Source organism: Curcuma longa, unplaced genomic scaffold (assembly GCF_044706935.1).
Source record: "Curcuma longa cultivar G26 ecotype Majalengka, Jawa Barat unplaced genomic scaffold, ITB_CL_G26_1.1 contig_18397, whole genome shotgun sequence".
In the NCBI taxonomy this organism is placed as follows: Eukaryota; Viridiplantae; Streptophyta; class Magnoliopsida; order Zingiberales; family Zingiberaceae; genus Curcuma; species Curcuma longa.
In genome coordinates, this window is record NW_027430805.1 from 54,825 (window position 1) to 77,491 (window position 22,667).

General features: G+C 39.7%; 2 protein-coding genes across 3 annotated transcripts; both read left to right on the plus strand.

The window, feature by feature from the left end:
* The first annotated feature begins 789 nt into the window (after positions 1–789).
* Positions 790–11,298, plus strand: LOC141816837 (zinc finger protein CONSTANS-LIKE 9-like). 2 transcript variants are annotated; one of them, XM_074704565.1, is made up of 5 exons: positions 790–922; positions 1,855–2,590; positions 3,105–3,338; positions 8,230–8,546; positions 10,587–11,298. In XM_074704565.1, exons 2-5 carry the CDS (start codon positions 2,006–2,008, stop codon positions 10,714–10,716), a joined length of 1,266 nt encoding a protein of 421 aa, XP_074560666.1. In that variant the 5' UTR covers positions 790–922; positions 1,855–2,005; the 3' UTR covers positions 10,717–11,298. The 2 variants fall into 2 exon arrangements, with proteins under 2 accessions (XP_074560666.1, XP_074560667.1); XM_074704566.1 differs by having other exon boundaries at positions 797–922; positions 1,836–2,590.
* A 3,707-nt stretch (positions 11,299–15,005) lies between these two features.
* Positions 15,006–19,271, plus strand: LOC141816833 (serine/threonine-protein kinase D6PK-like). Its single transcript, XM_074704560.1, has 3 exons — positions 15,006–15,237; positions 15,922–17,011; positions 18,129–19,271. Exons 2-3 carry the CDS (start codon positions 16,065–16,067, stop codon positions 19,000–19,002), a joined length of 1,821 nt encoding a protein of 606 aa, XP_074560661.1. The 5' UTR covers positions 15,006–15,237; positions 15,922–16,064; the 3' UTR covers positions 19,003–19,271.
* The last annotated feature ends 3,396 nt before the right edge of the window (positions 19,272–22,667 follow it).

A 22,667-nucleotide genomic window follows, 5' to 3' on the forward strand; every position in this document is an offset into this window, starting at 1 on the left:
ACTAACTCAATTATGCCATAAGAATTAATAAACTAGAACGTACCTATCTATTATAGCATATATAAAGATCAGTGAAGATGATGTCAAATAAACGACTACTCATTTGTATAATTTATCGCTTAAATTTGTAATTAGACAGTGTAAAACCTAAATTCATTTATCATTTTACTATCATTTAAAGCGTCGTTTTTAAGTCCATCTAGTGAATGCCAAATTTATCCACTAATCTCATCGGACGGGCAGTAATTATTGCTGCGTGATTTTGCCTCCCTGGTGAGTGGCGATTGACGTTGGGTTGACTTGGTGAAAGCCACAACGCTGTCCGTTGGATGAACCCGAGCAGGTTCGCGTCCATCTCAAAGCTCCCAGTCGCAGAGAGCGCGTGGCAATCGGTGATTGGTTGACCCGACGGAATGCCAGATGTCCCTATCTGATTGGCTGGTCGAGTTCCTGGACCACATGTGGACCAATAAGAGCGCAAGCTTGGAAGTTTGGGGGCGAGTCGGCGACACCGAGTGACATGATGACACTTTTAGGAACCTTTTCGCGAAGACGCAGTAAATTATCCACGACTCCAGGTACCCACATTGATATCTACGTTGCCACTGGATGGAGATGCACGGGACCCGTTTCATGCGGTTCGGTTACGGAAGTGAGTCGAGTATAGGCGGATCACAAAAAGCGTTTTAGGCCACGGGAGACTGCGGAGTGTGGGCCCCGCGTTGCCTCATCTCATCTTCTTTTTACTTCATCTTTGTTTTTGGTCCCTTCGATTTGCTATTGCGGTTTGCGCTCCCCTCTCCTCGCTTCTTTCCGATTGCTCTGTCTGAATTTCTCCTCGTGAGCGGATTCGATATCGCATCCTTCTTCTTCCGCTAGGGTTTTCATCCCGTCACTGATCCTCGTCCATGCCATGGAAGAGGTAAACAAAAATCAAGATATTTTCCCCCGATGAGATCCCGCAAAAGTTGTAGCTGCCTTTGATTCTTTTTATGATTTTGTCACACTGGGTTGGATTCTGTAGCTGTCTTTGTACAAGCTTTATTTATTTATTTTATCAATTCGATGAGTCGAAGATCATGATTACATTTCACGAGCTGCGTGTTTCTTTATTCATGTTTATTTTTTGCTCTCTTAATTAACGTAAATAACGGAATTGGGATGCGAGACCAACGAATGGATATTAACAAATCCATCTTTGAGCATTTTTTTAGTTTGCTTGATATCTGAATTACTTTTGGATATATTTGTTTGGATTCGTTTTTTTTTTTGACGGATTCAGAGTTTGATTAAAGTACTATCTATTCAGATTCTTCAGCTTCCCAAAATAGTTGCACGGTTCTGGATTCCACAAAGTGAAGTAGTGAACTATTTAAAACGTGCTTGCTGTTGAACTGATTTATATTGCTGTCCAGCTATTGCCCCATTACCTTTTGTTCTATTGAGTGTTCGACTACTGTTGTTTTACAAGATCAGATAGCGCTATTTATAGATGCCACTGTATATAAGTTAACTGGAGCTCCTAATGAACCTTAAGGTGTTTTGAGTGGTATAATCCTTGGGAATTTATTAGTTGGATAAAATTTTACTAAGCTATAAATATTGATGGCGTTCCATTTTTTAGCAATTTTTGGGGCTTGGTTTTGATCTTGCCTCGTTTTTTTTTAATCATGAACTCTGATTAATAAATGTACAACATAAGTATACTATCCAACCTTAGTTAAAAAGTTGACACATTCTCCAACTATCACTGCTAAACTTATGTTTCTCAGCAAATTTGAGGTAGATTCAATTTTAGCTTATCGTACCTAACACATCCAATTTTAATTTTCAAGCGCCTTTGGTTTTTTTTAGCTTGGGAGAATGAATGTGCCAGCTAAAACTCAGGAGCATCATCAGTATGGACATGATGGAACTTTTTCTTAAAGAAGAACGGTGTCGTTAGAATTACCAAGAACTATAAACCATCTCATTTGGTTGCTTTTTTAGCTGAGACTGTGGAAGCATGAATCATTTTTGTGATTATTGTGGGGAGCAAAGATCCATAGTCTACTGTAGGTCTGATGCTGCTTCTTTGTGTTTGTTCTGTGACCGGAATGTCCATTCTGCAAATGCACTGTCTCGGCGCCACTCTCGCACACTTGTGTGTGGGAGATGCAATGCACAACCTTCTGTTATCAGGTGTATCGAGGAAAGTGTTTCTCTTTGCCAAACTTGTGATTGGAATGGGCATGGTGGGTCAGCAATGGTTTCAGGGCATAAAAGACAGACAATAAACTGTTACTCAGGCTGCCCTTCTTCTGCAGAACTTTCAAGAATGTGGCCATTTTTACAGAATTTATCCTCTAGGGTTGAGTCTGATTGTGAGCAGGGACTAGGCTTGATGACTATCGATGAGAACAGTGTTAGTAATTGTTGGGAACCTTCAGGAGGCAACATTAACAGAGATACTTCATTTTCAGAGAAAGTTAAAGACCTAGAGGTCATTGATAAGCTAAATCCATGGATTGGATCATCTTCAGGGTCTGCATTATGTCCATTGCCATCTACTGCTGATCCAGCTGGTTCATCGCATTCAGTAATTGAAAAGGTACTTCTTAGATTTTTTTCAGTCACCAAGGCTGTTGCTAACTTACTAATATACATTCACTTTCGAAGTTGATACTAACAGTTGACTGTTTCAATGCCGCAGCATATATTGCTTCCTACTAAAATGTGTATCCTCGCTTCCACAGAGGACTAATTTTCAAAACTAATGGACAAATAAAGGACAAGAAAAATATAAAACCTATCATAATCCTTGTCATTTTCATCTCTTTGATGTTTGAGCTCCAATTAGAACTTGTCCTAGTTAGATGATTTTCTCTAATTCAGTGAAGAAATTAGGAGCCTCTTTCAAGTTTGATTTCATATTGTATGCTTTGTTAACTAAACAATCAGCTTCTTGACTTAAAAACCTTTACAACTCCTTTGAAATTAATTTATACTTCAAAAAATCATTCACTTCTACTAATGCAGAACAGGTCACGTTATCACTTGTAAACTTAAGTGTTTAGCTTCCTATTTTGATGGCAAGTGCTAATTTTTCTTTGATTCATTTGCAGCTAGGTTGTCCAGGGACTAAAGAGATTGAATTCAACAAAGATGATTTCTATGCAGATTTCAATGTGGATGATGTTGGCTTGACATTTGAAAACTATGAAGAACTTTTTAGTGCATCTCATAGCCAAGCAAGTCACCTTTTTGATGATGATGGTGGGATAGATAGCTTTTTTGATATTAGGGAGGCTTCTGCTGCAAACTCTGACTGCAAGGATCCGGTTGGACAAGCTCATCTGGTTAGCTTTCATTTTGCCATGTGGGATTCAATTATTATGCCAACTTCTGTGCATCGTGTTCTGTTCTATTATATAATGAAACATGATCAGCTATTCCTTCCTCTTAAGTCTTTCCGTTGGGGCACACTAACTTTACACATCGCTTAGTCTCTCTGTTAATCTTTGATTTTATACCATGCATTGGCTTCTTCCTCCACCTTATACTCCATCATTAATGTTTATTAGTAGGGAAGAATAGATGACTTCATAGAATAGAAAGGAGTATTCCTTTTGTTCTATAGTTATTTTGCTCCTTTAGGATACAAGTAGTGGTGGAGCTAGAGAATTGTTTAAAGGGCACAATAAATTCACCAATTTAATTTAAAAATAAATTATATTGGTGTCCATTGATCCCATTTAATTTTATTTATTTAATTTTTGTTTTTTTCTACACATTACATTTTAAAAAAATTATGAGGCCAATTGACCTCATAAGTCCAGTGCGACTCACTTCTAGATGCAAGATGCTCTTGACTACTTTTTGAATTTTAGATTTGTCAGAATCATAAACTAGTAAACTACTAATTGCCTAGTAGTGGTAAGAAAAATCAGACTGTTGAATGACCAGAAAAAAATTGCTTTTACTGTATTTGTTTTTTTACCATACTCCTGAAGTGCACAGATGACCAGAATAATGAATAAAATAAATGAAAATTACTGATGAATCATAATCATGTTAAAGCAGATCTGGAATGTGCATCCTTTTTATATAGAATTTATTCAATTATTCTAGGCCACCTTATTTGTTACATTGTTTTACAAAAAAAGAAGAAAAATACCATCATCACAGATTTTATCAGCAATTGTTCATACATGTGTTATGTGACTCCTCACATCATCACATCAATCACCGAGACACAAACTTCTTCGTCATTCAAGACTTTTAATACATCTACTTGGCTTGCTTCAGGCTCTGCATTTTTTTAAAAAGCTTTTGCAACTGCAGCTTTCTCAATGGTTACCTTGTCAATATGTGAGAACATAATTTACAAATCCTTTTTCCTTCTTGTGTTAACTTGCTCGAGTTAGGTTCTACCTTGGCATGCTTACATGGTATAGAATATAATCTTTGTTGATGCTGTAAAAACACAAAACCTTTTCTTTTACTTTCTTTCAAAAAATAAAATGGTCCACTTGGATAAATAGATACATGGTATCATGCCCTGCACAAGCTAGTCCCATTGTGAAGCAAGATTCACTTGTTGCATGTGAATTGTAATAATGACAGAGCTAACTAGATGAATAGATCTGAAAAACAACTCCACTAGTACCATGAAAAACAACCGGGAACCTAAAACCTCCAGAATGTGAGCATATAATATAAAATTAGTGTAGAAAGAAGTGCATGATATGATATATCTTGTTAAAGAATCCAAATAATGACAAAATTCAAAGTTGTCATGAATATCACCTTTCACAATTTGAAACTGTTTAAGCTCTTCTCATAATTGACTTTTTAATTACTCTCAGGTGATTTTATCATTTCCTCTTATTTTCTCTTTTTAAACTCTTACAAGTTTTCCCAACTTAATGTATCTAGAAATCAGTGTGTGTGTGCACACACACACACGCATGAGGGAATTAGTAAAAATGAATTTTTTTCAACAATTCAAAACGTATTGTACAACACCCAATGAGGATGCATTTTATATATAGGGTAAACTACTAGTAATTCATCCAATATAAAATGCATTATATAAATATATATAGAGGGTGAACGACGCATAATTCATCTAATAAAGAAAAATGCCTCATTAAAGGGTCAACAATTCACATTTTACCTAGTCAGCATTCCACCTAATCAGGAATGCATCTATATAAAATGGTTGAAACTTCCATAATGCGTGAAAGGACCCAAGGTCCCTTTAGGGTGCAAAGTAAAAGTTTTATAGTATAAGTAATTTATCCATTATATTAGTGTAGTATAAATAGTTATACATTTTAGTTTGTCTCTTGTTAATCACTTTATCATCAACAAATCTCAAGAAAATAACAAAACTAGATAAACAACTAACAAGATTAAATAAGAGCAAGCAACATAAAGGCATCAAGTAATCAAGAGTAGAGACAAGTTTGAAAACAATCCTTTTTTTAAAAAAAAATCATAGTTAATCTTGTATCATTTATTTATTTATTTTTGATAATCCAGGTGTTCGGGCTTCACCTGACTAATCTTGGAGGTAGACAACCTCCCCCTTAGTTCGCCTATCAAGTAAATTTGAAATACAACTTATGCACACTCAGAGGCTGACCTCCAGAATTCGTTCCTATTGGGATTTGAATCCTGGTCCACTTATTTGTTCTCGATGGCTTTATCATTGCACAATGTAAGTTAATGGGAACAAGAAGGAACACCCACCTCAAAGAACAAATCCACTTCATCAATAGTTACCCCGAGACACTTTATGCTATACTATTAATTATATATGCATAGATGTGAGAGAAAAAAGCTAACTCTTAACTACAAATTGAATTGTCAAGATAAAATCATGAAAAAAAACTTACCTCAGACACAAATACACAAGGTAGGATACTAGGATCAAGCTCCCATTAATCACAAGGCAAGATCTGCCATCACACATCAAATAAATGTTGACCTAGAACCCAACTCAAGAGCTAAACCTCAACTTAATTAAAGACACTTACCTGAGGATTAAGGATCAACGTCTTAGAACCCAAAGACACTTACCCCTAAAATTGCTACCCTAAACTTAACTCTTACCCCAGAGATCACAGCTAGGATCTAAACTTGACAAAACAACTCCTCATAGTCACATCACAAGCTTAGAGAAGGAAACATCACTATCAATTGCACCTTTGAGTGGAATCAACCTAGCATCAAATTGAAATAGCTACCTTAGCACCACCACTTCCACTTTGAGCCAAATTGTTCTTCAGCATCTTCCATTTGTCTTGATGCTCAAATAATATTTTCTCTCAAACTTGCAAAAATGCCAATTGATGCATGTAACTTGTGAGACTGCTAGCTGAGGAACATGTATTTAACCCTTACATTATCAGGTTTCATGAGATCACCAGTTGAGGTGCACAATCCCTTCTCTTTCTACATTAAGTGGTATCAAAGCCAACCCTTAGATGTGCCTTGTGTCCCTAGTTGCTGTCTTCCTCTACCATAGTATAATTCTCTTAATGGTATGATGTCTCCACTCCCTTGTTATTTCTTATCAATTTCCCACTCATTGCCCCAGATGGAAATCCAGCAGTAACCTAGCTGCACCTCTTTTTTTTCATCCCAGGACATGTGCTCAAATCTCTCCTCCTCTATCCTGCTCCTTTTTTCGATGCAGCAGGGATCAAGTCTCCTCCCTTTTGGTTCATCAGGACAGTCAGGCCTCCACCAACCCACCTATTCATCCACCCTAATGAGTTCCTGGACCTAGCCCATTACATCCTGATCACTGCAATTTTTTCATTGTTTGTCCCTAGAAGCCCATCGCAATCCTGCAGTTCTGATCATGTTTCTCAACATCACCAACCTGTTGATCTGACTTCTTTCTCAATTTCTTTCCATCAAATTGAGAGTGCTATCGAACATATTTAAGATATTCACGTTGAGGTTAAAGGAAAATTTGAATTGAGTTTACAAAATACATGCCAGGAACTAAAGAGTACAACATACTTTGTTATGTCCTTGTACTGCTCAACGTTCTAATGTTTATTTCCTTCTGAATTAAATATTAATATGATTTTAACATTAAAAGTTTACTATCTTACTGCGGAATATTTGAGCATGTATTCATTTGTTGATTTTTTCTCAAATTATTCTCCCCTAATTCTGGTGCCTGTACTCTCCCCTGCAACATAATTAACATCTCAAATTGAAGATGTATTTGACACACACACAGTGCGAGCTCTGGGAACTCACATAGATATTTAATCTTTTGGCAAAGACTCCCTACTATAAATGACATTTTATCATGAAAAATGAGATTTGCCAAACGGCATCAGACAAGTTCTTTGAAGTTTTAGAATAATCTTTCCTAAGTATTTCCTTGATCAACTACTTCGCACTTACACTTATTGCCTGAAGACTAGATATGTTTTTTAGTCTTCTCACTAGATAGGCTCAAGCTCTTGACGTAGAATAATAATGCAATAAAAAATAAAGTTAAAACCTTAATTTCTTAAGATAAATGGTGAATAAATTGGTACATGCTTAAAATTTTGTGGCTTATATAATTATCTTGTTTTGAGTTTAGTGTTTCTAGTAATAGTGTTTCCAGTAAACCTACTTTATTGTAACTGAGTCTTAGGTGAAGGTAAAAGAGGCCTCCATCTCATTGCTTCATTTATCGAATCATTGATCAAGTTTTCTATTGGAGGTTCTCTCTTCTTTTCTGCAAGATCACTAAGGGGCACACCATCCTTGAGATCATTGGCTGAGGCGCTTAGATCTATCCTCAAATCGTATCAACTCCAGTAAGAGTGCCAACTGTGGCACTTGTGTTCTGTGACATCTAACAGTGGCCAATTGTTTTTACTGGTTAAAAGCCCCTCAGGTTGTTAACTTCTTAAAGAGTCATTTTAAATGGTAGTTTTTAACCGTCTTCTCCTTGCTAAATTGTTTAAGCAGTTTTTTCCAATTTATGCCAACTTATGGAATGGCATAAGTAATGCACAAATTTATAAGAATTAGGTTGCATGGATTGTTGACAAACTACAATCCACTAGTCCATGCAAAAGTCCTCAAGCCAAAAGGCTTGATACTTAATCAAGCAATTTTATTTTGTGAAACTCAGTCAGCTTGCTGACTAACATTTCTAATCTCATGCCTTCACTATTAAGGTCTCTTTTTTTGCTAGACATTTATGGTTCTCGCCATCTTTTTCAGATATCTCCTGGAGAGGAAAAGATTACACTGGCAACGTGCCATGCAGTATCTGCTGATGCTTTGATGTCAAATCCAGGAAAGAAAGCTGATTCGAGTCTGTCTTTTCCTCCACGCAAAGCTCACTCCAACATATCCCTTTCCTTTTCTAGTTTGACTGGTGATAACAGCGGTGGGGATTATCAAGACTGTGTTGTATCATCAATGCTTCTTATGGGTGAACCTCAATGTTTTGTGGCTGGTCTTGAAAGTTCTTCCCTGCCTATAGTTACCAGGGATAGTGCTGTCATGCGTTACAAGGAAAAAAAGAAAGCACGCAAGTAAGTCTAGCCTGTGGGAACTTCATAATCAAAATTGTACTTATACTCAATTTCTCTAAAATCTGTGGAATGTAGGACCCTTCAAATTTCTAGTTGAGCTTAGATTTGTTGGTTAAACCAGAAAAAAATTATGGTGGTTTATTTAATTTGTACAGACTTCTACTGTCTAACCTACGTTTTATGGTAACAGAAAAATGGTCTAGATCATTTTCTTTTATATATCCACTTGCTTAGCTCATGGTTTGGCCAGCCTCTTTAACTGAACATGGCTTATCTCTTCTGAACTCTCGTGTTTATTATTCTAAATTACTATTAATATATATATATCATCAAGTCAGCACAGTTTATCTTTTATTCAGTTTATTGTTTGTTTCAACCACCGCTAATTATTTAAAGGCCAATAATATATAGATGAACTTTTTCTGTGCACTTGAGGATAAGAATATGATTATAAATTTGCACACTAATTATTTACAATGCCCTTTTTATTTGCCAAATCCTTTGACCATTTGCTTTAAGTTCTTATAGAGTGGCAACTTGGCAGTTACTAGAGAGGATACTTTTGGAGTTAAAGATTAAAAAAATTCTCTATTGGTCTTCTAGGTTATATGTGACAGAAAAAACAGCAATTTAAACAACACATTCATTAGGTATGAACTAACACAAAGAAGTTCCTTGAGTCAAATGTGATCCCTCAGAATGAACAAAGAAAATGATGAAGTAACCTGAAATCACCATGCAATTGGCCCTAACATGGTTTTTTGTTGTTGATGAAGTAACATGGAATGTGATTATATTTATTGCATCCTCTGAAAGCATTGAAAGACTATTTTGCTTGGAGTTCTGTTGATCTGCATTGCAGGTACCTCAGAACTATGAACTCATCACTCTGTGAAGAGAAATTAGCAGCAACCTTGTACAATTACATAATGAAGAATACAATAATCAATAGTAGTGGAATGCAAAAATATATTTTGATCTTTTTAGATTTGAGATAGATCAATTGTAACAATGGGTAGCCACTGAGGTTCTGTTTCCTCATGGAGAGGGGAAGGAAAGGAGAGAATGGAGAGGGAGAGGAGAAAAAAAGAGAAGGAAATCAAGAAGTTATTCACTTGGTGATGGGAAGGGGACGAAGAAAAAGAGGTGGGAAAATGATCATATTATCTCCATTTTCTTCATTTCCTGAGACTTCCTCCCTTTGATTCCTTGTGATCTCCTCCATCTCCCATGACCTTTGCAGCTAGTTGCTGACATTAAACATCCTTCTGCCTGCTGAACGCAAGCTCATGTTGTTCCCCCTTCATCTGCCGCCACCTCTACAGTCATTTGCTGATGCCACTAATGGTGATGGGTGCCATGGATGAGAGGAGATGAAGATGAGAGGGGGAAAGATAGATTGTCATCCCCACCTGTGTTAAATATTTAAATTAACCAAAACCCAAGCGTATCGAGTCGGCTCACACTCAATATCCCTCCATCTGCCCACATTCATCCAATTTTGTGTGGATGCCAAATTGGTCACCCTTTCCACAACTTTGGGTACCAAGTGAACCAAGGAAAGGGTCTAAAAATTAGCCCCTTACCTCTCTTTCCATTCAAATAAACACGCCCTAAGAATAAATTAGATTATTATGAATTCAATGAATCAGATACCATAATGCTAGATCCATCTAGCATCTTTTGAACGGCCTTAAAATTCTATATCATTGTAGGTACCACACATTGGAACATTTTTCTCCTTGTGTATTGGAGACTTAGTTTCTGTTTATTTGTAGTCAGGTTGGGTAGAGAAAAGTTCATTTCTGAAGCTTGAACATTAGAAAAGTTTGGCAAGGAATAGAATGATACCATTGGGAAGTTGTTGAATTAGTTGGATCATTGTGAAACTGAAAACTATTAGAGTAGCAAAATGACTAGACCTCTGTGTGTATATAACTTATAAGAATATTATGCACTGCTTTCTAATTTTATTTGATAAATATATTCCTTAGAGCAATTCAATTGAATTATTTGGCTGTCTTCCTTGTATTTGTACAGGTTCGATAAAAAGATCAGGTATGCTTCTCGAAAGGCTATGGCGGAGGTGAGAAGGCGTGTAAAAGGGCGATTTGTCAAGGCTGGCGAAGCTTATGACTATGATCCACTTGCACAGACAAGAAGCTGTTAAGTGCACAACCTATCTCATTTTAAGTAACAGAAACAGTTGGTAGATATTTGTGCAAAGTGGAGACAGAAACAGGTTAGTCATACCATGCAATCAGAATATTTATTTGACCAAATTGATGAAGAAAGAAGACAGGCATTTGACTGGCAGCAAAGGTTCCAAATATTAATTCAATCTTATACTGTCTAGTCCTGGAAATATCAAATATGAGTTCTCCAATTCCAATGGCGCAACCTTCCGATCTTGACATGTTGGTCTTAGTATTTGGTTTGTTAGCAGATTGAGTGAATATGTCCTAAATTCTGGAATTGCCAATGTACATGGTTTACTATGTTACCAATGATCCAATAACAAGTCCTTGAACCTCAATCACATAAATCTTCCTCTTCAGCTCCCTCATGCATTTCTTTGTGGTTCATAGTTTCTCGACTCCTTGAGGATGATTCACCATGCCAACATGCCATGCACCTAGGTTTAAATTTCTGCTTCAAAATTTCTCTTTATATTCTTTCTTGTTCTATTGTATCTAAGAGTATCTCTTCTGTATCAATTCACATGTAAAGGTAAGAAATACTTGTAAAATAAGAACTCGATTTCCATGCTATGTGCTGTACAAATATAATATAACTAGCACTTTTATCTCTTTGTTTATTTGTTGGTGGATTTCTAAGCAAAGGCAACGCTTGTTTGTTTTGCTCATCCATATTTCTTTCTTTATTTACTTTTAATCCTTGTACAGTCATTCAACCCATTTATGCAATACTTGTCAATGATAAAATGCCCTTGTAGACCTGCACAACCCCATTCCTAAATGAGCAAATGAGACACTGTATGATCACCACTGATCTGCTCTGTTTGAGCTAAGCAATGTTGAGCTAAAAATTAGAACTGTCCTTTTTTTAGGAATTGTGAAAGAGACCTCTTTATTTTATCATCAAGTCATGTTTTCTTGCAAACATCTAGCTACTTAAGAAATATTAGTTTTGACTGAAGTAATGATTAAAATGATTAAATTATTATATGAGCTGTATTTTTTAAAAGAAATATGGAAAAACTATGTATATATATATATATATATATTAAAAAAATACCTTTTGGTAGTATAGTAAGTTTGGAGCACCCTAAATTAAATAAATTAAATACTTCAATGTGTACCTTGTGTCTTCTAGAGTTGATATATATATTTTGAGGCAAAAGTCAAGAAGGGCATCACTTAGATATTTTATTAAAAAACATCCTACATTATTTATTTAGTTATGTATAATTATTCAAATGTTCTTTAATACTTTTCTGTATTATTATTTTTCATTTAAATCTTAAATCAATTGAGTGCATTATAACCGTTATAATTTTGTAGCTGTTACAATATAAATTTCTAGCATTCTTATCTTATAATTTAGACTTTTATGTTGTTTTTTAATTTAGATCAAACTTATATGATTTAGACCGTTCTAAATTCATAAGAAGCATTTTTATGACTAGCTTAGATCATTTACAGTCAATATATATCTTATTTTTCATTTTAAACTAGGCTAGGTCATGGATCTAAATTGCTCTAAATTTAGAAATAAATACTTCAAGGCGTATCATCTAGAATAGAGATATGGTGTTCCCGGGATCATGGTGCCGCGCTAGGACATCCGGGTTGTTACCCAGGCACCCACGGTTCGATCCCCAACTACGACGTATTTGCAGGTCAAATGGGGATCACAATCAAAGGATGTTGGGCATTGGATGCATGCGCTTTCCGATTTATACTTTGGGATCGAAGCGTATGCGACTAACTGAGATTATCATTTTTTAGAATAGAGATATGGTTTCATTTTTTAAATTTAGACTAGTTTAAGGTTACTATATCACTCTAAACTTTTCTAAATTGAGAAAATAAACATATATATATATATATATATATATATATATATATATATATATATATATATATATATATATATATATATATATATATATATATATATAGACCTTCTAAAATTGATATATGCATTACATTTTATTTTAAAATAGTTTAGGGGCATGTCTAATTTTGTTCAGAATTGTTATATGACTCTAAATTATTCTAAATTGAAAATTAAATATATTTTTTAAAATCCTATATAGTCAACATTTACTTATTTTAAGATTTTTTTAAAAAAGTATTTATAGTGTAGAAAAGTTTTTATGAATGAACAATGTCTTTAAAAATTAAAAATACCTAAAAAGAATGACAATTAGAAAAGAGAAGCCTAACAACAACAAAAATTAAGCATGGTTCAATGATATGGGTTAGAGTAATATTAGAATATCCTTTTATTGTTTGAGTTATGAGTAGATCTTAAAGTTGGACGAAGACTGATTTTATTTTATTTGCAAGTGAATGAGAAATATGCCTTTTATGATAATATGCTGGCCAAAGGATGCTTTTCTTTTCTTTGCATTTCTCGAAACAAAACATCCTGTACACAATGACACTTCCCATCAAAATTTTCAGAACCCTACATGAAACTTAAAGTTCTTTTTTGATTGTTTGGTCACGTTTGATTCTTAACCATGTTAGGGTTAGGTCACGTTGTCCACAAAGATGCCAGATGGGACATATGGAAAGTGAAATAATTGCTGGTCCCATTACTTTCCCCTGGCCATGTCCATTCAGCCAGAAGCTGCAAGTACAGCAGCACTAGTGTCTATAGGAGGAATATAAATTCATAATCTTGTCTACAGAAGCATCACAAAAAGACAGAGTAAAGAGAGAGAGCAGCTGTTTGAGTCACATTGAGCAGCCAAAACTTTGACTGGAACCAGAGAGAGAGAGAGAGAGAGAGAGAGCACTGTTTGAGCAGCCAAAATAGGAAATAGGCCTTCTGTTTTCTTTTTCAGCCAAAGTGGAGAACAGTGATGGGGAAGATCATCAAATCACGTCCATGTGTTGTTCATTCATGTGGTGGTCTGTGCTGGTCATTGCGCAGTGGAAGGAAGTTGAATTATTCTATTGCCATGCAGCACAAGCCCGTGCTTGAGTGCTGGCTCGTCTCCTCTGCACTGGACTCCAGCTAAGAAATCTTATTCTAACTGCCACAAAGTTCATCCTATGCATTTGGATTTAGTTTTAGGTGTGATCATGGAGGATGGAAGGAAAGGCCCAAGTGCCTGTTCTTGGGAGTCAGAAAAAAACAATTCACTGAACTTGCTTCGTTTTCATGAGGTCCAGACTGCCAATTCCTCCTGAAACTCAGCGCTTTGATCCGAACATGGATCTTGAGAATGCTGCTTGAAATCATGTTGCAAAGTAAGTTTGTAATTTAGAGTTGGTGAGGTAAAATTTTGAATGTTTGAAACAGAGCTCGAAGGCTGAATTCTTTTTCATGATGCCTCGAACCAACAACCCAAATCAGTCAATGCGCAGTTGCAGAAAAGAATTCATTTTTAACTTCTTTTTTGTTTGTTTTTTTAATCTTCTGTCTTTTGGGTAGAACAGAAGGCTAGCCAGTTAAACTATCATGCACCCTCGATCGCTCTGCCCCTGCCGACCGCCGAGGAGCCAACAGCCACACTCCCATGTGCCCCTTCGATGCGCAGGCAACTCTGGGTTTTGTTTGTTGTGCAAGGAGAGCATGGCATTGCTCGGAGATTCTCTCTTAATCTGAATATATAGCTAATGGACAAATGACAGTTTAGATTCATCGATGAAGGGGAAAAACTAATGGTGCTCTCGCACTTTAATGCCATAATTGCAGGATTTGTAACGGGTGGAGAAGAGGCCGTCCAATAAAAGCAGCATGAATGCCTAATGAGAGGCAGGCACTACAAGGTCTTCTTCACCCTGCACTGCACACTGCGCCATCTTAAATCATGTTCAAAACATAGCTGTCTTGTGGGCACTCCACTGCCTGCCCAAAGCTTCCGCTGCATCATCAAAAATCAAAATAGCACCCACCGCAAGCCTCTCTGAGCAAGTACAAGATAGCACACTTATGAACACAGGGGCCATGACAAGATGGTACATTTGTAAGGTTAATGGGGAGTGCAAAGGTTTTGGAAGATGATGATGAAGTGCCATTCTCTCTCTTTCCATCAACCGTTCCAACCGAGCCCACAGTCCACAGAAACCAGGTTTTGGATCGATTCAACCGGAAATGCTAAAAAGGGGTAGGGGCACAGTGAGGATCAGAGGTGTTTAGTCCTATAAAATCATAGTTTATCCTTAAGCCTGCCTGCCTGCCTGCCTGCCTGCATTGTATTGTATAGCAGCGAATCTCCTGGCACAAAGGGTGCACTTCCCAAAAGATTAGTCACCATCTTGTCTCTCCATTAAACACAGTTGCGTGATAAAGGAAAAAAGCTTCGCCTTTCGCTTTGACCAATCTCTTCTTTCCAGGCGCTTTGTGCACACCCACCATCCAAAATAAACTTTCTGTTATTTTTTTTTTCTTTTGCCAAATTTCCCTTTCCCAGTACCCTTTCTTCAGTGTGAGAGCTGGAACCCTTCCTCGCTGGCTGTCTGGCGATCTAAAGGTCTGAACTTGTCGCAAGGTAAAGTTTTGCTTGCGCTTGCTTCCGCCTCTGTCTTGTTTCTTCTAATCTCTGATCTGGGAGCGCTGGATCTGTGTTCCTTGTGTTTCGGCGTTATCGATTGGGACGCTTTTGCTGGAACAGCATTCTTTCTGGGCTTGATTTGTGTTAAAGGCCGCTTCTTGCTGCTATTTTGGGGGTTTGCGAATCATCATCTACCATGGAAAGATCTCGTCTTCTTTTTTGTGTGTATTTTGCTTGTTTTTTTTCTCTCCCAAATTTTGTTCATCTGGATTGATGAGATTTTGGGGGGCTCCTTTAAAGAGAAAAGAAAAATTGTTGTTCAACGATCTGACGCCCTAGTCCAGGTTGAATCTATCCTTTGCCAGGTAAAACTTGCTTGATTCGGCGTGGGCTTTGGTTTTTCGATCTTACGGATGAAAAATTGTTTCTTGATGCCCTTCTGCACGACATTCTGTATAATGTTATGCCCTATAAATCTTACATTCAAGCCAATTCTTAAAACATTCAGTATAATGTTTTTCTTTTGAATTCAAACTATTTTACATTAAGCATGCTTTTCCACTTGATTTTCATTTTGTTTCAGTGCATCGATCTTGAACAGACTGATAATTGAGTAGTAGGCAAGCTGCAAGCTAAATGTTCCTTTGAAGTTTATTTATCCTTGTCTTTTTGCAACTACAGAGCCCAAGTTGAGGAGATTTAGCAACTCATGATGAAGGAGGAGATGTTTGTGACTTCTTACAGTGGATGCTGCATATCATAATTGAACAATAAGCACTTAAGTCACATTTCCTAGTTAGATAACAAGTGTTATACAAATATCGATGGCTTCAAAGACTACATCACAAGCCAACACCAAGCTCCGAACAGAATCGTCTTCCGGGAATCCCAAAGTAGAGCCAAATTCTGTTAGATCTTCCCAGATTCTGAAGCCAAGCAAGTCAGATTGCAGTACCGCCAAAACAATGGTAGACATAAATCAGAATGTGTCAAAATATGCTCTGAATGGTCTAAAGAAAGATAGTAAATCAGATCACCATCAGAAGGAATCTTTTGAACATTCAACAGATAAGGTTCCTACTGAGGTTCCCTTGTCCTCCGAAACTTGTGATAAGCTCCATTCAGATACTCGGAAGCAATCACTGGAGCAAGGAGATGCTGGGGAAAATAGAACCACTATTGGGGATTGTAATGGAGATCAAGCCAAGAAATCCGAACAGAGTGGAAATGATAGCTTTGTATCTGCTAAATTTAGTGATGAAAACAGTAGTGTGACAGCTGATTTTGTTGAGAGTGGAAAAAGTAGCATGTGCCGACCTAGCACAAATAGTGATGTTAGTGATGAAAGCTCATGTAGCAGTTTGAGTAGTAGTATAACCAAACCTCATAAATCAAATGATCCAAGAGCTGAAGCCATTAGAAAGATTCGCATGAAAGATGGTGTTTTAGGTTTAAGTCAGTTTAGGCTATTGAAGAAGTTAGGTTGTGGTGATATCGGCAGTGTGTATCTATCAGAATTAAGTGGGACAAAAAGCTACTTCGCGATGAAGGTTATGGATAAGGGATTGCTGGCTAGCCGTAAAAAGCTTCTTAGAGCTCAGACAGAGAGGGAGATATTACAATGTCTGGATCATCCATTTCTTCCTACACTTTATACCCATTTTGAAACGGATAAATTCTCATGTTTGGTGATGGAGTTCTGCCCTGGAGGCGATCTGCACACTCTTCGTCAAAGGCAACCTGGGAAACATTTCTCAGAACAAGCTGTGAAGTACATTCTTCGCTTCAATCCTTATTAGATTTGACTTGCTATTTTATGAGCACATGCTAGATGTTTTTTCATCATTCCAATTTCCAATTTTCCGGCATAGTTTATTCATCCTAAACCTATCAGTTATTTTTGTACGTAAATGCTACAAATATGCCATGCCACTAGCACGATAAAATGCTATTCTTTCCTTTTTGTTTTTGTGTCAATTCATTGTTTACTATTTGGTCACGGAGGAAATGATTTACACTTGTTCTGAAATAATTAAATCCCTTATGAATACATGGTGGGATGAACTAATATCATTAACTAGAAATGTAGGTTGATTGCAAAAAGAAAACCCATTATGCTTATTTTCTAACTTTAGGATAATTCCCTACGAGCCCTCATTTTCTTGTTCATCTTCTTACCAAGTAGGCAATAGAACACAACATTTTTTGTTGTTATTGATATCTTCTTGAGGTTATGTTCGAATTTAAAAACTGTTTTGTAAATTAGAGATGTGTTGCATGAACAATATTGATCCTTCGGATACTCTAGGATTCTTCATGGTAACCTAATAGTTGTTTACTGATTTCTGATATCTCAAGGATGCACGCATCCTTTACGTGTAAGTTCTTGACTCGTTGTTTCGGTGACTGCCCCAGCATGAGCTTTCGTATTTCTCATTCTGATGAGGTTGTTAGTCCTACTTCTGGTTGTCCTGATTGCTTGACATAGTTCTGGACCAATATTCCTATTGCTCTTTCGAATAAGTTAAGTTTCATTGGATGCTGTTTGTATCTAAACAGATCCGCATTACGACTTTCAAGTTCAAGAATTCCGATCTAATCACTTGAGAGGATCTATGCATAAGGTAGTCTGGAAAACACTCTATGTTATTATGCTCATGGCATTTATTTAACTCATTTCAGTGTCACTAATGCCAAATCCACCTGATGTAGATGTCACTCGCCAGGCTTATTATTGTTATCGATAGCGATGATGTTATTCAGTGTGAATTCAACTCTATTGGTCTATATTTGATGGCATACTGTTATCGTTTGTTATGTGAGAATTGATTGTATGCTGGTGATCACCGAACCGAATTCACTGATTGATATTAACATCTTGAATGTAGGTTTTATGCTGCTGAGATCCTTCTGGCATTGGAATACCTACACATGCTTGGAATTATATACCGTGATCTGAAGCCAGAAAATGTTCTTGTTCGCGAGGATGGCCACATTATGCTTACCGACTTCGATCTCTCTCTTCGCTGTGCAGTAAACCCGACACTAATCAAGTCCTCGAACCCAGATCCTGAATCAGCTAGAAGGAACAACACAACTTACTGCATTCAGCCTGCTTGCATTGAGCCATCCTGTATTCAGCCCTCTTGCGTGGTGCCTACAACTTGCTTCGGCCCGCGGTTGTTTTCTAAATCGAAGTCCAAGGAGAGGAAAGCAAAGTCAGAAATAGGAAACCAGGTGAACCCGTTGCCGGAGCTCATAGCAGAGCCTACAGATGCTCGTTCCATGTCTTTCGTCGGCACACATGAGTACTTAGCACCAGAGATAATAAAAGGCAACGGCCATGGGAGTGCAGTTGATTGGTGGACGTTTGGCATCTTCATGTATGAACTATTATTTGGGAAGACACCATTCAAGGGATCTGGTACCAGGGCAACATTGTTCAATGTTGTCGGGCAGCCGCTGCGCTTCCCAGAGTCCCCGACGGTGAGCTTTGCTGCCAGAGATCTGATAAGGGGACTTCTCGCGAAGGAACCTCAGCACCGACTCGGCTACAAACGCGGGGCTTCAGAGATAAAGCAACACCCTTTCTTCGAAGGAGTCAACTGGGCACTTATACGATGTGCAAGCCCCCCGGAGATTCCAAAATCCGTTGACGTGGAACGACTCGCAAAGCCTGCTGTATCATCAGCAAGTGAAAAAGCCATAGCAACTGTGAACCAGAAAGGTTCTAACGAGTATCTAGAATTTGATTTCTTTTAGTCGATCAACCAGTTGAGATTGTAGAATCTGTGGGAGTTGTATCAGGAATGCAGTTTTGTTTTGTTTTACCCAGTAGTATCTCTGTGATTGGATATCAACTCCAAACATGTATTCCTCGAGGATCATCACTGCATTTCTTGTTTGGAGTTGCACCATCAACTCCAAATATGTATTCCTCAAGGATCGTCCGATATGCTCTCTTTGTTCTTTTATCAATGCTAGAACTTGTTTAAGTTAAATGTGAATTCGTTAAAAGTTTTAGATTTTGTACTTTGAATCAACATTCATGTTGTAAAAGATTACTAATTTGAAGATTATTCTCAACTATTTTTCCAATCTCTATCGAAAAAACTTAGTGTTTGCTTTAATAATACAGAAAGATTTTTCCCTCTTCGCAATCCTTGCATGTTGACGTTGAGCTGATCTTTCTAATCTTTGCAATTTATCTCGTTTATAAATTTCATCGTTTGTTGTTTTCATTAATTGTGATTTTGATCTTCTTGGAATTCTTCTGTTCGTGCTTTTCGCATTGCGATCATGCAAGATGAGGGTCGTGGTCATGGCGAACGCACGCACTTTATGGATGAGCCGCTGCCTTCTTCTTGCTCTCGCTTCTCATGCGCCATCGCTGGCATCCGCCTCTGCGGCCGTGACCCCCGGACGGAAGCTATGGACGCCGACGACGACTCTCCCAGGATGTTTGGATGCGGCCTGTTCCGCAGCCGGAGGGCGAGGTCGACCAGTTCGATCCCGGCCTTGGAGTCCGCCGGTGGTGCGGCGAAGCGAACGCCGGACGCGGGCACCCTGCGGCGGTGAAAGGGCTCCTACGATGTTACTTCCATTCCATAGTCCGCGTCCCGGTCCCGCTGCCTGCCGTGAAGGTCCGGGCGGCTCCGGCGGCCGTCCAGCTGAGCAGGCCAAGGACGGAGGCCGTGAGGGCGCTTCCGGCTCCGGCGACAGCGCGCCGGCGGTGAGCAAGGGGATCGCGGCGGAGCTCGACGGGATGCTGTACGATGGCGCGCCGCCGCCTCCGAAGGTGGTCACCTCCTCCGCGCCTCGTCGGGTAACGTGATGGTGTACAGCAACCTTGGCAACCTCCGGGGAAATCCAAAGAATCTTCCAAGCCGAAATAACGTGCTCGATTCCCTCCCCAAAACGGCCAAGGAATTGAGGGACGAGGCAACGGACAGCGGCATCCAGGCCACGGCGCCGGCGAATCGGGTCCCAATCAAAGAGACGACTCCGGCGCCGGCGAATTGGGCCCCAATGAAGGAAAAGACTCCGGTTCCCGCGCGGGAGCTGTGCCGCGCTTTCTCGACGAAGCAGGACCCGGAGGAGCTGAAGGAGATGGGGAACGAGGAATACAAGAAAGGAACTTTCGCGGAGGCTCTAGCATTGTACGACCGCGTCATCGCCATGGATCCCGGCGAGGCCGCCGCGCTCGCCGGCATGGGCCGCCTCTTCGACGCCGTCGCCCAATGCAAGGAGGCCATCAGAATTGTTCCCTCTTACTATCGCGCCCACCATCGTACGCTTCTCGCTTCCCTCTCTCAGCATCCATGGAAAACAGAGTGATCTCTTCTGATTCCTACAACCATCCACGTTTTCCCTGAGAATTTCTTACACCTCATTAATCATCAGACGATAAGGCAGTTCATCATTTCAAGCAATGCATGGCATGAGACGAAGCCAGTGCCTGGGGCAAGTCTGAAGTTGCAGAAACACGAGCACAGGCCATGAGCAGCGCCCCCAAGTTGGCCATGGATGAGTTTACCAAGTTCTTCGGTGCTACTGCAAATTCATACTTCCTCATGATCCAAGCACAGGGTCGCCATGGCCGCAGGAAGGTGAGCTCGACATGCAGTTGGAAATTAAAGATGAGAGGCATGCAGCAGCGAAGGATTACGGAGCGTTGGTCCAGGAAACCCCAGGAGACGAAGAGGCGGCCATGGTTCAAGCCAAGCTCAAGAAGAAACATGATGAACGATCGGTAGACTGAGCTCAAGGTCGATTCGATCTCTTTCTTTTACAGCAATTAGAACACTTCCCATTTTAATCTGAAATTCCTGCTCGTCGTCGCCATCGTCGTGGTGGTCGCTTAATCTACAAAACGAAATGCACGCATGGCTGCTTCGTAGTGGCATTCTGCAGTGCTTGCCTTCTGAGACTGTAAAATGAAGTGCTCACATCTGACACGATAAATCCTGTCTGGCTGTCGTCAGCATGTGCATATCGCCATTTCCGGGCTCAGCTTTCCATCGATGGAAGTGTAAGAAAATCTGCAGTGCCTCTGTGGCTCCGCTTGCAATCACTGATATATCGTACAGGAGATCGCCAGAAGTACAGCCCTCTGCCAACAGTCAGTAACGATACTTCTCGACTGCTACGTCGCTATAAAAATGCTACCAGCTGCACTCATCCTTTCATTGGACGACCTTCTCATATGGTTCCAGTTCCAACTATGTGATGGAATCCACCGTCAACTCATCCGCCGTGGTCGCTGATGATGCCTTTGATGTTCCGCCGCAACTCGAGGGGATCGCGGCAGTGGTTGGGTACCACGTTCTGTTCGGGCGGTCGCCGCCGCCGCCGCCGACGACGACGAGGAGTTTTTCGTCGCCCGGCGGAAGCGAGAGGACGGCGGTCGTTGATGGCGCGGTGGCCGTGGCGCCGATAAACTACCGAGGAGTGAGGAAGCGGCCGTGGGGGCGGTGGTCGGCGGAGATACGCGATCGGGTGGGGCGGTGCCGGCTTTGGCTGGGGACGTTCGACACGGCCGAGGAAGCGGCGCGCGCGTACGACGAGGCGGCGCGGCGACTGAGGGGGGCCAAGGCGCGCACCAACTTCGCCGTCCCTCCGTCGTGCATACTACCGGCGGCTCCCGTCGGTAGCTCCTCTCCGCCGCCGCCCTCCGCCGCTGCTCACTCCGCCGCTGCTAGCGGCGGCGTCGGGCCGACGATGAAGAAGCAGAGACGAAGGAGGGCGGAGGAGGGGGAGGCGATCAGCGACAAGAGGAGCAAAGCGGTGACGAGATTCGCGCAGTTGTTCGGGCCTTCGAGTTCGAGTGCGGGAGTGAACAAAACTGATGTGGATGGGACTTGATGAACTCCTTTTGCAATATAATTTAAGAACAGCTCATTTTTATGTCTTCATATTTTAGAAAGAAAGAAAAAACCCAAAATTAATGTTCGTCATGCAGTTATAATCAGGAGAATTTCAGCTAATTAAACTGCAGGGAGTTAAATGAATCCGAGTAATTACGACTGATTAATTTCTTCAAATAAAAACTTAAAAAGCTCGATGCATATCGGCGTTTGACATGCATTCTGACAGCCGCTGATTGTTCTTCCTTGGAATGTCCCCTCGCTGGCGTTGAAGCACGTAAGAAAGGCGAAATGATGCAGTATTAATTGCATGGCATGTATGTTAACTGAGATCATCTCCATTGGATATGTGAGCAAGTGAATGACGGAGCATGCATGCAAGGACGTGTATTGATCAGCGTTATCTGTACGTATTTTGACAGGATGCTGATGGATGGATGGATGGATGGAATGCATTCGATCTGTCATCCATCTATCGATGAGGATATGGAATACAAATGTGTATATATATATGCTGATTAATTGGGAGACAAGGAAGGAAGCACTCGAATACGTATGAGT